General features: G+C 55.7%; 1 protein-coding gene across 18 annotated transcripts in view; it reads left to right on the forward strand.

Moving 5' to 3' along the window:
• NTNG2 (netrin G2) overlaps positions 1-17445 on the forward strand; it is a 69966-nt gene that overhangs the window by 17850 nt on the left and 34671 nt on the right. For all 18 annotated transcript variants that reach the window (XR_012008419.1, XR_012008421.1, XR_012008420.1 and 15 more), the window contains exon 4: positions 13129-13772. Coding sequence is in view for 11 of the 18 variants with exons in the window: in XM_072778433.1 (XP_072634534.1) it covers positions 13129-13772 (644 nt within the window). In the remaining 7 variants the exon portion in view is untranslated. The remainder of the gene's footprint in view (positions 1-13128; positions 13773-17445) is intronic.

A 17445-nucleotide genomic window follows, 5' to 3' on the forward strand; every position in this document is an offset into this window, starting at 1 on the left:
TGGGGTTCCCCCATAATCGGGTGCCTTTCAGCCTGGGGGACAGGCACTGAGATGGGAGGGATAGGAAGGAGGGGCTGGTTGGCCAGGTGCCACACCCCCCCCCCCCCCATGGAGGATTGTCCCATGCAGGGTCCTGGGGACAGTGGCCCTAACCTTGGCTGCACACTGGAGTCCCGTGGGTAGCTGAACCTGCCTGATCTCCAGGACTCACCCCTGAGGGTGTGCGGCTGTGGGTCTGGGGGGCCCCAGGCGAGGTGAACATAAGCAGTGTCTCCACATGCGGAAAGGGATTCAGGTTTGGGGCCCATCTCCTCAGCCTTGGGGTGGCCTTCTTGAGGGCTTCAGGCCCAGATGGACAGTGGGACTCGGGGTGGGAGAAGGCAGGGCCAGGGAGCTGTGCAGGGTGGGGGGCTGTGGGGTGGAACCTGCACCCCCTATCCCCACGGCCATCGCACAGTGTCTGGGGCTTTAGTGCAGCTCCCCAGGGGGTCCTGGGGCTCAGCCAAGATGCACCATTGCAACCGCTCCTCTCCTCAGACTGCATTGCATCCCCTCCAGCCTTAAGCGCCTTGTTGTCTTTTAAATTCAAAGGCCAGAGGGGGAGAGGGCTCTTTCTCAGAACCATCCTTGGACCCCAGCCACTGGCGTTCCTCCATCCTTGCTCCAGTCTCAGTAGGCTGAGGGGAACCCGTCCCCCTCATCACAGACCCTCACCCTCTGTTCCCAGCTTCTTAACCCCTCTTCCTGGAGGGAGGCTGGCCAGCCAGAGTCAGGGCCTTCCTGCAGCTGCTAAATGTCAAGACGGACGCTGGCTCTGGGCCGCCGCTTCGCCCTTCTCCCCACGCTCCCCACCAGGCCCCTGGCCTGCCAAGTGCATTAACTCCTCTCTTCCTGTGCAAAGTCTGCACATCCAGGCTGCCTTCACTTGGCCTCGCTACCTAGGGTACCTCCCTCACAGCCCGGTTAAATCTTCCTCCACCTGCCCAGACCTCGCCCACCCCTTCCTTCTTCAAGGCCTGCCTTTCTGAAATCCCACCTCCCCCAGGAAGCCTTCCTGACCATCCCAGCCAGTTCCCATCCAGGCTTGTCATCTGTGCCATTTGTGGGGACCAAGCCACAGCTTCTCTGGGGGTCACTGCAGAGGGCTCAGTGCTCTCTCATAAGGGGTCAAAGCGCCTGGGTTACTAGAAGCGTGACCTGGAGTCAGGGCCTGGCCTCTGGGAGCCTCAGGTCCTTCCTCACCTATGGGGGTGATGTTGATAGCGGGGCTCATGTCATAGAATTGGTGCCCTTGTTTGGATCCTCTGTACCAGGCCCCAAACCTGGCCAGGCATCTGAGTCACTGCGGAAGGGGTTTGGTTGGTTTGTTGGTTTCTGGAGCAGAATTCAGGCCTTGAGGAATATTTGCATGCCCTCCCCTTCCAGGAATTTTGATGAGCAGCCAGGTCTGATGGCTGCTGCCTCCCCAGGACTATTTTGCACACAGAGGACATTCAGAAATGGTGGGTGCAGAAGTGACTAAGTAGATGAATGAAAGATTGCTGCCTCAGCCCTGCCACTCCCACCCTCAGCAGAGGATTCGTGCACAGAGTGGTGCACCTGTCTAGGGTTGCTCAGGTGTGTCTGCCTGTGGAATGGACCCAGGGAGCTTCCTCTCCCCTCTGATCCCCTGCTTCTTAACTCCTCGGAGACCAGAAGGGAGAAACCCTTGATGGTCAGTCAGTCTCGGCTTGTGGCTGTTGGCAGAGGCTGTCCCCGTCCGTCTGGATGTTAAATCCACTCCTGAGGCTCTTTTCAAGTTTGGAGGACCCAGACAGGGGACCTGCCGAGGAGTGGGGAGCCACTCTGCAAACCTTGCATATACCAGGTTCCACCTCCGGGGAGCACACAGTGGGAGCACACATTAACCAGAGGAGTTGCTAAGAAAAGCTGACTGAGTGCTCATCTGGGATAGGGACAGGGGCCCTGAGGAAGGAATGGTTAAGCAGACACCGCAGGGGGCAGGGTGGGGGGGTCCAGACAGGGGCTGCCCCATCCAGAAAGCCCAGGGAGGAGGCAGCCAGAGAGGAAGCAGACACTAGGAAGCCTTTCTAACAAGGCAGGAAAATGCCTTCAATAGGATCATAAAATAATTTGTAAAGACATCTGTGGTGCGAAAATCCATTTAATCGCCCCTCAGCCGGGCAATGACTATGCCCCCCTCAGACGGGAGGCAGGGTGGCTCGCTAGGCTTCCCACCCAGCACGTATTTTGGAGCTTCTAACACCAGTCCCGCCTTCTGCTCACCAGAGGGACATTGGCCCCGTTGCCGAGCTGTCCATGCCTCCCTTCTTCATCTTAAAAACAAAATTCAGGGTTGGATTCTAGGTCACAGGATTGTCATCAATAGACAAAATGAGGTTTCACGGGAAAAATCATAATTTCGATGTGCCAATAAAAATAGTGTGGAAGTTTGGGGAAGAAAGACAGAAACAAGGCGGGGGGCGGGGGGGGCGGGGGGCAGAGCCAGGAGCCCTTTGGGTCTGGACTTTGTCTGGAGGGGCAGCCTCTGTGGGGCAGCCCGGGAGCTGAAAGCGCCAGCGTTACTGGTGGTTTCTGAAGAGCATCTGGGTGGGGGCCGCTAGGGGCAGCAGGGCAAGGGGGAGAGGAGGGGCTTCCACCCCTCTAGTCCTGAACCCTCCCCCTTCCAGCAGGTGCTCCGCCTCCCCACCTGGGCTTCTTTAGGGACCACCGAGGCCCCATTGTTCAAGGGCTGCTCCCAGAGAGAGGGAGGGGGCCACTCGCTGCTCTGCCCTCCACCCCCACCCCAGCGTTTAAATCCTCCAGGCCAATTTTTTTTCCTCCATGATAAAATATTCATGTCAGCAGAGCAGGCCCTCTTTGGGAAGGCTGCTTGTGTCTAGCTTAGGCTTTGCACAAGCTTTTAAAGAGCAGGACGCTTTTCCTACTCTCTAAGCATTTTCTGAGTCCTGAATCAATAATGCACTTTACTGGGCTTTTCTGGATGCAGCTTTTCCTCCTCCCTGCACCCTGCCCCCATCCTGCCAGGTCTCTCTCTCTCTCTCTCTCTCTTTCTTTCTTTCGTCCTCCCATCTTCCTTTGTTTACTTTACTTTTTAAAGAGATATTAAGTAAAAGTGTCGGGCTGTTTGGGTGGTGGGCCTTGGGGTGGGGGGAGCGGGGTGTGCCAGAAGAGAGAGCAGAGAGCCTCTGGGCAGCTGCCAGGCGGGCAGTCCTTGGCTGAACAGGTCGTGTCTGTGCGCAGGAGGAGGCGAGGAGGAGCGAGGAGGAGCGAGGAGGAGCGGCTGAGCCTTCACGCTGGCCCTGGTGGGGAAGCATTTGAGCTCCTGACGTCGGGGGAGGAGGAGAGCTTCTCTCAATTCTTTTTCAAACCAATTAGAAAATGTTTACATCCAACCAGAGACAACAGGACCAAATAAAAAAGGAAGGGGGCCTGGAGCAAAGGAAATATGCAGAGTGTGAGCCAAAATATATTGCCAAACTTTCTAGGGAGCGAGCAGTCTAGTTTGGGCCTATCTGCTTCCTATGGTAATGAGTTCCCTGTCACCGGGGGTGTGCAAGTGGCAGAGGAGCCATTCCTTGTCTGAGACGGATGCCTATGCATGTCTGGTTGGTTTTGTGCTGCCAGGTGAGGGTTGGGGTGCAGGAGTTGTCCCTGGCGGGGGGCACACAAAACAGCATGGGCTCTCTTAGACTGGGTTAGAACTTCCCATCCTAAACATTCCTAGAAATCCAGCTGTGGAAAGAATCCACATATGCCCAGGGCAAAACTGACTGTATCCTTTTTTTTTTTTAATTTTTTTTTTTTTTAATAGTATAGCGGTCCCCCCTTAGTGGTGGTTTCAGTTACCCACAGTCCACCGTGGCCTGGAAGCAGAGGCTCCTCCTTCCGGCCTGTCTGTGAAGGTCAACAGTAGCCTAATGCTAGGTCCCCACGCCCACGTCGCTGCCCTCACTTCATCCCATCACGCAGGCATCTTATCATCTCACGACACAGGGGTGAGTGCAACACAGGAAGGTGTGTCCAGAGGAGTCCACGTTCACGTCACTGCTGTTACAGTGTTTGATTATGATTGTTCTATTTTATTATTAGTCGTCATCGATGTTAATCTCTTACGGTGCCTAACGTAGAAATTAAGCTATATCACGGGTATGTACATATGGGACAAACAATGTATCTTGGATCTATCTGGGTTTTCAGGTATCCACTGTGGGTGCTAGAAGGTGTCCCCTGTGGATAAGGGGGGATGCTACTATAAAATTCGAAGCTCCTGGAAGGATGAACTCTGGTCTAGCCAGCCGGAGCCCTGGCAAGACCCCGCCTAGCCCCTCCCTCCCCTCAGCCCCTGCAGGAAATCAGCCCTTCTGGGCCTGCAATCCCCCACAGCAGCGTTTGGCATTTTGGCATTTGCATCCCTGCCCCTCAGGCCCTGGCTTCCCCGCTGACCTTCTCCTGGACAGTCCTCCGGGGCAGCCTGACACCCTCGGGTGGGCAGGTGGTCTTGCTGGTTACGTCTGTCAGGGAAGCTAGAGGTGGGGAACGGGACCTCGGAGCTGGAGTCCCTGCTGGCTGTAGAACAGCACCTCGCCGGCTGCTCCCGCATCTGTCGGTGGTCGGTGAGCCACACAGTCCTAGCTGGGTGGTGCTGGGCAGGTGGCTTACCCTCTCTGAGCTGCAGCAGAGCAATGAGACTGAGTGAGACCAGTGAGAAGATAGATGCCCCTTGAGTAAGCACCCAAGGAACACTCTCGTGGGATCCAATTGCTGGGATGTTCAGCAAATACCACTATACGCAAACAAGTTGTTGGATGGTTCTGGAAGGAGGTAAATCACAGGCAAGGTTGAAATGAAAGGCCACCCTTTCCTCCCAGACAATTTGGGGAACTGGAGCAGTGGGGAACTGCTCTGAGCAGCTGAAGGCCTGAGGCCAGGGCAGGCTTCGGGGGTCCGAGGTGGACCCTTGGCCAGGAGATGTCCACTGTGGCTGGTTCAGAGTCAGGGTCTGTGGGTGATCTAGTCGGTGGGGAATGGCTGCCAGTGTGGCCTCTGGATGCTCACTGCTGAGATGGATGAGTCCGGGGAAGACTGCTTGACCATGCTCCTGGCCTTACCTATGAGTAGTGGCTGGGCTGGGAAGAGATCGCTCCAACAAGAAACCAAACCAAACCAAAAACACCAAAAAAACCCCCACAAAACCACAGCAAGAACAAAAACCCTATCCCAACTAGAGAAGCCTCCCTGGCTAGTTGCAGCTCCTTCTCCGAAATGCCATTCGGGTTGGTTTCCTCTGATTCCCGAGCAGGGAGGCGTGACCTTGCCCAGAAACCCGAAAGGGCAGAGGAGAGAAGCCTGCAGGCCCAGGGAGGTAGAGAGGGGAGGGCATAGGGCCCGGGGTCTGGAACCACGGAGGAGAGGGCCGGGAAGGAGGGGGAGTGGCAAGAGTGGGGTGATGGTTAGAGACCCACCCGGGCAGCTAGAATTAGAATCTGTTCCCAACAGAATCTCATTTCCACTTTGTTAATAATTTATCCCCACTGCAACTTCTTTTACCAATAAATAGGAAATAACTTGTTAGGGAGAAATCCCTCGGCACCCCAGCTTTCTCCCTGGAGTAGAGGGAGGTGGGGATGTGCCCCTGGGCCCTTCCTCCCAAATGGTGTGGGGGACTGAGGCAAGTGAACTTAGGGAGGTCAGTGTCAGAGTTGCTCGATCATCTCATGAATGGGGAAACTGAGGCACAGGTAGGGCAAGGCTCCACCCAAGGTCATACATGGGGTCAAGAACAATCTCCTGAATCCCAGCTCCATGACCCTGTGGGTCAGGGGAACTTATTCTTTTTTTTTTTTTTTTCAGGGGAACTTATTCTTGACTTGGGCACGTGCTCAGGCTGAAAGAGTTTCCCCTGGACTTCTAGAAGCATCATGAGAGGTGGAGGTGGGGCTAGCTCAGCTGCCCATTGGCTTCCCTCACTTTTGCTCCTCGCTAAGTCCTGTTCTGCAAGAGGGAGCTGGTGCTGCCTGGTGTAACCCTCAGTGCCCCGGGCCACCCCTCCCTAGGGCTCTCCGTGGCCGCCTCCCGCCTCCCACAGGCAGATGCCTCCAGCAGTGCCAAGGTTGACGGGCTGAGCAGGAGACAGTTCAGTTGGCAACTCGGCAGACAGGTTCAAAAAAATCTGTCAGCTGCTAAACTGTTCCCTGGGCCTGCCCACATGCTGGGGTGGCAGAGCGATGGGCTGTCTGCCTCCCGGTGGAACCCGCATCTCCAGGGAGCGGCCCCAGGTTTGGGGTGACAGTGTCCTTCCCTTTTGGGTGAAGGACACAGTTTCCTGACTTGTACCCGAGCCCAACTCCCTGGCTTCTTGTCCCACTTCGGCCACTTGGAAGCAGCGTGACCTTGAGATGTTGTTCAGCCTTTCCCTGTTTCTAGAGTGTTCATTGAAGGGCCCCGTCTTCCAGGACAGTGCACATGCAGGGTGTGCAACTTGCTGCGTCCTCAAACCTCAGGGCGGGTGATGACCATGATGACGTCTCTTCATCCATCTCGGGCCATGCAAGGGACTTGCTAGGAGGCACCTGCTGTAATCCTCACGAGGGCCCCGACCAGTCGGCTTCCTGGATTCCATCCAGTCCGCCAGGGTTTCCCAAGCAGCCTTGAGGAGTGCCAGGGTGGCCTCGGCTGCAGTGAGGACGGAGGCAGATGAGGCCGCTGCCTTGGTGGCGCTTCCCCTTTGGTGGAGAAGTTGACACTCGGGGAAGTGAGGAGACATGGGTGTGGCAGGGGGAGCCTGGGCGAGGGGTGCCCCCACTCATCTGGCTACAGATGGCCGAGCCCTTCCCACCATGTCCCTGCACGCTGCCGCACATTCCCCAAACTCGCCCCATGGGTGTCCAGCAACTGAAATTTCATCTCGACACAAGGCACAGGCTCCTTGGTAGGGGTCCAGAGGTCCAAACAGCCCGACTTCCCCTGGGCTCTGTTACCTCCGTCCCTGCTAACAGCCTGCTTTCCCACTCAATTATATTTTTTGCCTGAAGCTTATCTACACTGTTTACAGCCTGGCCTCTGACTCCCAACTGTACCCTTTGCACAGAAAATAACATAAGAGCAAAAGCATTCGAGAGACCAGTGAAAGGTTTGAACATTTTGGGGTACGAAATGGTTTCTCCATAGAAAAGTTCTTTTCAGGAGCCTCCTGCTTTGTGTCTCTGTAGGTCTGTTTGTTCCCACCCCGCTCTCTGGCAGTGTTGTCCCAGCTGCTTGTCCTCCCCTGGTCCTGCACCCCTGCCTTCACCCCTCCCCATCATCCCCACTGCCTAACCTTTCAGGTGACCTGCTTTTGTGTGTCTGCAGAGATAGGAGAGGCACAGAATCTTGGGGCTTGGTTCCCCCAAGATTTATTTCCTTGGCTGGATCCCACTGTGTCCAGAGGGGGTGACGTGGGGCCTGCAAGCGCTTGGTTTCTTCATCTGTGAAGAGGAAGTAATTGTAGCACTGACTGTCCCGGGGGGTTGCTGGGAGGATGCCATGCGGAGTGGGTGGGAGTGCCCAGCCCAGCCCTGGCACAGGGTTCGCCCTCGATGGATGTCATGATCGTCACGCTCTCCTGAGCCTGCAGTCCCCAAGGTAGTCGGCGTCTTGTACAAAGCTCTGGTTTTAACTGTTAACGAACTGGTTGGCCTCAACCTTACTTCTTCCCACTGAAGGTTGCTGGGAGAGCCCCTGGGCTAGTGTATTTGAAGCTGCTGTTTAATAAATATTGCTGCCATTTGGAGATGTGTTCTAGGCATTTCGTACACATTATTTCACACGATGTTGAGAGAGACTACATATTCAGAGATGTAAAGCAACTTTCTCAAGGTCACACAGCCTCAAGGGATACAGCTGAGATTAAACCTAGGATGTTCAGGCCCCAAAGCCAGTTTCCTTAGCTGCTCCAGAACGGGGGTTCCTAACTGGGGAGATGGGATCCCAGTAATTTCCATTTGCATGGAAAATGCAGTATGTTGCATTTTTTTGGAGAAAGTTTCAAAGTTTTTGATCGGGGGTGTGATTTTTATTTATTCACTTTTCTGGGAAGATTCACGAAATGTCTAGAACAATAATTATTGCTTTCCATAGGATCATATGTTGGCTTCAGTATCATCCTGAAAGGTTAAAAGTGTGGCTCCCACACCCCTAACTTTCTCTCAGGTGTTAGGCCAGGTATTAGGCACTAGGTATTGTTTGGATTGTCTGTTTCATTGAATCTGATCTCACAGAGCTCGGTGGAAATGTGCAGACCAAGAAGGCGGGCAGACGCCCCCCTCCAGCCCGGCCCCTCCCTCGCACCTGCCGTCATGAGCTGTCAGACTGAGGCACAGCACTGGGTAGGGGGGGGTTGGGGTAAACTGGGCTCCTGACCCTGGGCTCCTCCTCAGGAACCCTCACTCAGGGAGAACAGAAGGAAAGTGAGCGCAAGAGCAAATGGTGTTTGGGAAGGATCGCAAGTGCAGCGTGGACAGCGCCCTGAACGGGAGCCAAACCCCGCACCCCAAAATGGTTACATGGAACTCCAAGATCTTGGGGCAGGAGGGCGGTGGAAGGAAGAAGAGAAATAGGAGTGAGAGGGAGAGAGTTGTGCTGGCGATGGCTTGAGGTTTATTTATCGTGCTCGCTGTTGATTAAGCCCGCTCAGCAGCAGGCGCGGGGCTGGTAAATACACAGGCTGATTCATTAGTTTCTGACCATCTGCTTCCTGGGCTGAGGAGCGGGGGGCCAGGGGGCCCCGCAGGTTATGGCAGCGTGGTGTCGGCAGCCGGGCTGGAGCCCCCGTCCCCTGGCAGAGCCGGCCGTGTCAGTTTTCCTGGTGACAGGCCGGCATGGCTGGGGGCTGTGTGGGGTCCCATGTCCTGCAGTGGGGACCACCAAGAGACTGGGCAGGGTGAGGGAAGGTAGGGCAAGGGGATGAAGAAGGACTGGGGAAGGTGAGGTGTGGGTGATTCACGGCAGTCAGGGGATGGCAGGAATAATATCAGCATTCAGCGTGAGATATATTAATATTAACCTAATTGTCATTATATTGATAATTATTACTATTATGGCAGTATATTATAATTATTACTATTAATTAGTTATTAATATTAATATAATGACGGTATATTACTATAATGACTGTAATAATGATAATTTAGTGAGTGGCTACTGAGGTCCAGGCCCTACGCAGAGGTTTTCCTACACTGTGCCAGATGAACATGCAACATCCCATGACGGATGACGAGGGAGCTGGGTTTAAATACTGAGTCGGGCATGAAGGGCTTCCTGGAGGAGATGCATGGGGGGAGGGCCCTGAAAACACTGAGGGGGACAGAGTCGCTGCAGGAACACAAGATCAGAGGCAAGAGGGGATGGGACAGCCAGAGAAAAGGCACAGCCTTCAGAGCTGGATTGATAGGAGCTATCCAGGTGGGCAAGGAAGCACGGTGTCGCCTGGTACCCGGGTGCTGGAAGCCAAGCTTGCGGAGGAGGATCCCAGAAAGAGCTTCTGGGGAGATCATGAAAGACTCACAATTCAGTCCTGCCCCTCGGGACCGTTCCTCCCACCCTGACCATCCCCGGCCCCCACGATCCCCGGCTCCCGGCTGAGGACTATACTCATTTGCTGGGGCCCAGGTGGCGTAAACCACAGCAATCTCTCTGCTCACCGCTCTGGAGGCTAGCAGTTTGTTGGAAGACAAGGCGGGTCTGGTTTCCTGAGGCCTCTCTCCCAGGCTCGCAGATGGCCACCCTCCTACTGCTTCTTCACATGGCTTTCCTCCACACGCACTCGCCTCTGGTGTCTCTCTGTGGATCCAAGTTTCCTCTCTGTACAGGGACACCAGTTGTGTTGCATTAGGACCTGTCCTCATGGCCTCATCTTAACTTAATCACCCATTAATGGCCCTATTTCCAACCAGTCACATTCCGAGATCCTGAGGTTTAGGGCCTCAATGTATGAATTTGGAGGGAGCTGCGATTTAGCCCCTGACAAGGTGCTGGGGCCGTGGAGGGTCCTGGGGAGTGGGAAGACAGAGATCGCTGGTTGGCAGGTGGGGATGCCGACCTAAGGGCAAACTGTGTCCTCCCACCCCCTGGTGCATCCCAAATGGCATGACCATGACCATGCCTCTGGACAGAGAGCTCTTCCCTGCTGTGTGCCGGTGGAGGGGCTGGGGCAGCGGCTGGCCCCATGGGCAGGCTTGCTCCTCCTGTGTGAGCAGCCTGGCCCTCCCGTCACCAGGCCTGGCCTCTGTAGGCCAGTGAGCCATCTCCGGGGGCCTCTCGGCCCCTTCACATTCAGGGAGATGACGGCGCAGGATCACTGAGCTGGAGCTGGGGGAAGCGCAGGGCCCACAAGCTGAACCAGACCCTCTCCCTGCTGCGTTGCATGTGAGGTTGCTAATGTTTTCCCGACAGCCCCGAGGCTTTCCAGGACAGGAACAGGTTCATTCTCAAACACCTCCCGCTATCCAGGAGGCCTGGGCCAGTCCCGCCTAGTTCTGGGCCTCCAGCAGTTTCCCCATCTGCTGAATGAGGGGTTGGATTCAGCAGTATCTCCCTTCCATCCTGAGGTTTGTGGGTCCTGAGAATCAGCGGGCCTGGGCCAGGTGGGGTGGACGGTGGCACCACAGGGGACCAAGGACAGAGCTATTTTGGGCAAGGAGGGCTTTGTGGAAGCTGCCTCAGTAAAATCCTGGGCCAACCCGCCCACCCCAGACCCCTGGGCAGAACGTGTCCTCCACGAAAGGGCATCAGCAGTGACCACCAGAGACCACTGTGGTGATGCTGGCGGGGGCACCAGCTCAGCCCCCCAGGAGGGCAACGTGCCTACTCCCCGTGGGAGCCAAGTGGCTCATTTTGGAGTAAGAGATTTTAACTCAGATCCAAGCTGTTTTGTCTCTGAGCAAACCAGACACCTGAAATATTCATCAAAAAGGGATGTGAGTGGTCTGGACGCTGTGGTTCTTCATGGCAGCTTTTTTTTTTTTTTTAATTAATAGACTGTTTTAGAGCAGTTTTAGGCTTACAGAAAATTGAGCCCACAGTGGCAGGAGTTTCTAATGCCCCCGTCTCCCCATGAACAGTTCCCCCCTACTTTTTAAAAGAATCTTTATTTGGCGGGGGGGACATGAACAGGGTAAGGGGCCGAGGGAGAGGGAGAAGCAGACTCCCCTCTAAGCAGGGAGCCTGATGCAGGGCTTAATCCCAGAACCCTGGGATCATGACCTGAACTGAAGGCAGACTCTTAACCAACTGAGCCACCCAGGCTCCCCAACAGTTCCCCCTACTATTCATATTTGCACTGGTTTGGTACATTGGTTATAGTTGACGAGCTACATTGATAGTTATTGTGAGCCAGAGCCCACCGTTTACATCAGGGGCCATGCTCAGTGTTGTCAGCTCGGTGGGTTTGGACAAATGCACAGTATCCTACATCCACCAAGAGAGTGTCACACAGAGACGCTTCACTGCCCTAAAATCCACCGGCCCCCCCACCCCCAGGGCTCCACCTATTTATCCCCCTGACTCCAGGCAACCACCACATTGGTGACATTTTCAAGGCCTCTAGCCGAGTTCACACAATGGGCAGACTCAGGGAATGGATTTGAACTGCCACAGAGGGGAGCCACAGCTGGTGCCCGCTGGGCCCAGGAGTGGGCTGCCGGCCTCCCCGGGGTGGGGTGAGAGGAGAGAGAGCAAGTGGGGGCTGTGTCCTGCCTTCCACAGCCAGTGTCCCCCACTGAGCCTGCCAGGCCTGTGCCAGGGCCCTGGAAATGACTCGCCACCAAGATGCACCCCATGGAGAGGAGCTTGTAGACACCCAGCCTCCTCCCAGGGTGCTCAGATTACGTACGAGGGGGGCACATGGGCTGGGGGGCAGAGGCGGGCATGACCACCACCCTCTGCATCAGATAGGCCTGGGTATAGCTCCCCGCGCTTCCTGGTGGGTGCCTTGGGCGAGGGACACTGCCTTCCCGAGGCCGGGGTTCCTTCATCCGGAGCACGGAGCTCATACTCGCGCTCTGTGTTTGGAGGTGCGACATGAGACAGAAGAGAAATGAGACAATGAGGTCTGTAACAGACATAGAGTCCCTGGCACTGGGTGGCAGTTCAGCAGATGTTTGCAGTGACTTTGACTTCCTCTCCCTCGGCCATTCCTGCTGCTATAATGGTATTATTTTAAAGGGTCAGGAAGGCCTCTTGCTGTAGATGTTTAAAGAATGAAGAATGTGAGTAGGAATGGGGCACCTGGGGGGCTTAGTCCACCGACTAAGCATTTACCTTCGGCTCAGGTTCTGATCCCGGGGTCTGGGGATCGAGCCCCACATCGGGCTCCCTGCTCAGCGGGGAGCCTGCTTCTCCCTCTGCCCACCCGCCCTCCCTACTCAAGGCAGAGTAGAAGGGCACGTCAAGGAGAGGGAATACCGTCAGCAAAGGCTCAGAGGCTCAGACAAGCTGGGTGTGGAGGACAGAAGTGCTCAGGTGGGCCAGGCTCCGGGGGCCCGAGAACAGTGATTCCAGGGATGGTGGGAGAGGAGTCCTAAAGAGTCCTATTAAAGAGGCAGGACTTGGGACACCTGGGTGGTTCAGCGGTTTAGTGCCACCTTCAGCCCAGGATGTGATCCTGTGGTCCTGGGATCGAGTCCCACATCGGGGTCCCTGCTTGGAGCCTGCTTCTCCGTCTGCCTGTGTCTCTGCCTCTGTCTGTTTCTCATGAATAAATAAATAAAACCTTAAAAAATAAAATAGAAGAAAGAGGCAGGACTCTATCCTGCAGGCCATGAGGAGCCACAGGGGCCTTGGGAGCAGGTGACTAACACCTGCCCTTCTTGCTTCTCTGTATCTGGAGCAGGAGCAAGTGCACATTTTCTCAGAAAGCCGTAGGCTTGCCTGCCTCTATGTGCTTTGGGGACACAGGTGCAGGTCGCCAGCCCAGAAGAGGCTCCCAGTGCCCGGACACCAGAGCGCAGGCTCAGCCAGCCCCCGGCGGACGCCCGGGCACACGGTGCGGGGGCCAGGCCGGGATGAGGCTCCCTGGGGCCCCAGAGCAGTCACGCCCAGCCCTCCCGTCTCGCCCTCCCCCCCCCACAGGAGAACCCCTACCTGTGCAGCAACGAGTGCGACGCCTCCAACCCAGACCTGGCCCACCCGCCCCGGCTCATGTTCGACAAGGAGGATGAGGGCCTGGCCACGTATTGGCAGAGCGTCACGTGGAGCCGCTACCCGAGCCCGCTGGAAGCCAACATCACCCTGTCGTGGAACAAGAGCGTGGAGCTGACGGACGACGTGGTGGTGACCTTCGAGTACGGCCGGCCCACAGTCATGGTCCTGGAGAAGTCCCTGGACAACGGGCGCACGTGGCAGCCCTACCAGTTCTACGCCGAGGACTGCATGGAGGCCTTCGGGATGGCCGCGCGCCGGGCCCGCGACCTGTCGTCCTCGGGCGCCCACCGTGTGCTGTGCACCGAGGAGTACTCGCGCTGGGCGGGCTCCAAGAAGGAGAAGCACGTGCGCTTCGAGGTGCGGGACCGCCTGGCCATCTTCGCCGGCCCCGACCTGCGCAACATGGGCAACCTGTACACGCGGCTGGAGAGCGCCAAGGGCCTCAAGGAGTTCTTCACCCTCACGGACCTGCGCATGCGGCTGCTGCGCCCCGCGCTGGGGGGCACCTACGTGCAGCGGGAGAACCTCTACAAGTACTTCTATGCCATCTCCAACATCGAGGTCATTGGCAGGTAAGGCCTGCTGGGGGCACCGGGGCGCTCCCCAGGTCCCGGGGTGTCGCCCGGTTCCCGGGGGCTTAGCTAGTACTCAGGATGTTACCTGGTTCCTGAGATGTTACCTGGTTCCCAGGATGTCGCCTGTTTTCCAAGATGCTGCTTAGTTCCTGGGATGTCACCTGGTTCCTGGTACGTTAGCTAGTATCAGGATGTTACCTGGTTCCCAGAATGTTACCTGGTTCCTGAGATGTTAGCTGATGCTCAGGATATTGCCTGGTTTCTGGGATGTTACCTCTACCTGTGATGGTACTTGGTGTTACATCAAAGGGGCTGCTTATGGTGGCCAGGGCTGCACAGATAAGACGCCTGGTTTTTCCATGGAGGGAGGTGAATGATGGATGATAATTGTCCTTTGTAGGGCCTGGAGGGCTGGAAGGTCTAGAGGAGACCAGGGGAGCTGGGCAGTGTGGGCTTGGGTGAAAGCTGGGTGCTCAGGAGGTGCTCTCCAACTATCCAGCAATTCAGCGAATTGTGCTTGTGTCTGGGGGGGTCCCTAAAACTACCCTCAGGCATAATGATTTTCTAGAACAGACTTAGCAAAACCGTTACACTCTTGATTACAACTTATCACACTGAAAAGCAACAGAAAAAGGTGCATGGGTGGGCTCCCAGAGACACCAGTGTGAGCTTCTGGATGTCATCTCCCCATGCGGTCATGGAGACAGTACTCAGTCCTCCCAGCAATGGCGTGTGATAACATGTGAGGGGTACCACCAGCCAGGGAAGCTTGCCCAAGCCTTGGGATCTGGGGTTTTTGTTGGAAATTGATCACGTAGGTATGGCTGACTGCCTGTATGGTGCACCTTAGTCTTCAATCTCTTGACCCAGAGGCTCCCCTGCCATAAATCACATCACCATAAACCAGCTGATGTGTCCTGAAGCCCCAGGTAAACAAAGATACTCCTACCAGGCAAGACATTCCAAGAGCTCAGAGATTACCTCCCAGAAGCCAGTTAAAGGCCAAACTTTTCTTTGGAATATCCTGGGTGTGGACAATCCCCACCTGTTGAATTAATCCTTTACTCACAGCTTTGGAGAAGAGTATGTTTCAAGGCTACTTTGGGGGGAAGGCAAAAGACCATCATAGATTAAACCAGCCTTGATCCCCTGGAAAGATGGCAGACGATTAAGTGACTCCACACTGTCTGGGTCATTTGTTCATTCACCAGATAATGTGCCGGTCTGTAGGGGCAAGCCACATGACACACTGGTCTGCACTCAGGAGAGAGGCTCAGGAAGCCACATCCCTGGGTCGGCTAGGGGCAGTGATAAGGGGCAGCAGCATGTGATGCTCTCCAAGTGTGACTCTCGGACTGGCAGCATCAGCAGCACTTGGAAACTTGTTAGCGATGCAAATTCTCGGGCCCCACACCAGACCTTCGGCATCAACACTCCAGGGGTGGGTCCAGCAATCTGTGTTCTAACGAGCCCTCCGGGGATTCTGATGCATGTTCAAGTCTGAGAACACTGGTGTGCCAGTTGGGGGCATGGCTCTGGTGTCAGACAGCCTGGGTGGATTCCCGGCGCTGCCATCCACTGGCTGGGAGACTCTGCACGGGGAGTCTGTCCTCTGTGGCCTGGTTTCCCCATCTGTAGAATGGGGATGATAACAATCATGCCCCTCTCAGCGGACGGTGGTGACAGTTAAACGGGCTAAGGTGGGGCACAGTCAGGATCAGGAGCATGGCTCAGGCCGTGGGCAGGGGCCGCACGAAGCACCCCGCTGGGAAAACATATGCTGGGGGCATCTTTCCGCAGCAGGCTCCAAAGACCCCAAGGTTAGAATTACTGATAAGAGGAAAAAGCCATTTGTTGCGTGGTGTCTAGTATAATCCCGTTTTTGTACAAAGTGTGAAACACCCATGTGCATAATTTCTACACATTGGGGAGGCACTGGGAAGAAGTGTGTCCAGGCACAGCAAGAGCACTGGGGGTCTGGGGCCAAGGCTGAAGCTCGTGTGCGGACAGATCGCTGTGGTCCTGCCTGCAGAGTGGGGTTGGGCAGGAAGGTGCGGGGCTGTCGTCTTCCGCTCATGTTCGCATTTTATTTTACCTGGACTATGCGCGTGTCTTCCAAATGGGCCAAGGCAAAGGCAAGCGGTTGAATGAGGCGGTTCAGGCTCAAGGATGGCAGGTGTATATGCACAGGTCTGTGGTTCTGACACTTGTGACTTCTAATCCTCCCCATACTTGGGCAACATATGTTAAATCAGGAATGTTCTGGAAAACATCTGACAAACAGCCACTGTTGTGGAAGCTGGGGGTTGAGGGTTGAGCTCTCTGATCAGTGTCCGGGGCTTTGGACCGCTGGGTGACCCCTGCCTGCCCTGGGGATGCCACGGGGGTGTAAGACCCTCCCTCCACCCTGCAGTCCCAGCCGGCTTAGCAGCATAGTGGTGGGAACCAGATCTCTGCACCTTCTGGGGGTCGCAGCAGCCCCTCTGATCTGCCTCGGGCAGCTGCAGGGGGATCCTCCTCTTCAGTCTGGTCAGCGGCCCTCCTTCCACCTCACTGGGTGATCTGGGGCCGGGTGAGCCTGTTTCAGCTCTGGCCCTCTGCAGCCCTCTCTGGGCCTCAGTGTCCGACCTGTAACCTGAGGACTGGGCGGCTGGAGCCCACGTCTCCCTGGCAAGGTGGCAGGGCGGCCCCTGCTCAGCAGCTCCCAGCTCCCCTTGGCGCCCAGCCTCTGTGGGCAGCAGGATTAGACGTAGCGGTGGCGAAAGGACGGCAATCAATTCACAGATAAGGTAAGTACTCTTCAGGCGGCCGGTTGGCAGGAAAACAGCAGCTTGGCTTATCGATTAATTAGGACTGGTGAGATGGTTCAGCAAAGGGCTGCAACTTCCTCTGCTTTTCCTTTTTAAATTCTGGGGTGGGAAAGCCCAACAGTGCCAGGGAGCCAGAGAGGCCCGGGACGATGAGATGGGGTGGCAAAGGCATACGTAGGCACCGCCCAGATGGTGCCTTGATGCTCCTGAGTGGGCACCTGGAGACCGCCCCCGCCAGGGCCTTTCAGGTTCTGGGATCTCAGACTGAAACCCTTTCTGGGATTCCTTCAGAGTCTCATGGCCCTGAGTGCCTCCCTCTGTAGCCTGCCAACAGCAGTAGCTGATACTTATTGAGCATTTGCTACAGTCTCATTGACTGAGTCTCATTGAGCTCCCAGTTAAGGGCTTCATGTGCATTTTCTTATTTAATTAATTTGATTCCCCAATGGTTATTGAATTGCTAAGATCCTGTAAGCCAAGAATGTGGCATTGAGCAAGCCAGACCTGATCCCCACCTCATAGAGCTTTCTCTACAGAGACAGCACTTCCCTCTACTTCATGTTTCCAGATGCAGAGGCTGAGGTCAGGGAATATAAGGAGATCACACAGCTGAACTAAACACCAGACAGCCAAGATCCAACCCAAGCACATCCAACCTCAAGTGCATCTCTATATAGGCCATCTCACTGACCCCCTCTCCCAAATCCAAAGGTCCCCGGTACTGTGGTTGCTTCCAACTTGCCACTGTTGTCAGCTATTTCCACCTTCAAGGGAGATCCAGATTGAGCGGTGGGAGGGAGCAAGAGGGACCTGGCTGCCAGGTCATGAGGAAGGGAGGTAAAGCAGCTGGAGAAGGCCTA

This window comes from Canis lupus, chromosome 16, assembly GCF_048164855.1.
Source record: "Canis lupus baileyi chromosome 16, mCanLup2.hap1, whole genome shotgun sequence".
Classification (NCBI taxonomy): Eukaryota; Metazoa; Chordata; class Mammalia; order Carnivora; family Canidae; genus Canis; species Canis lupus.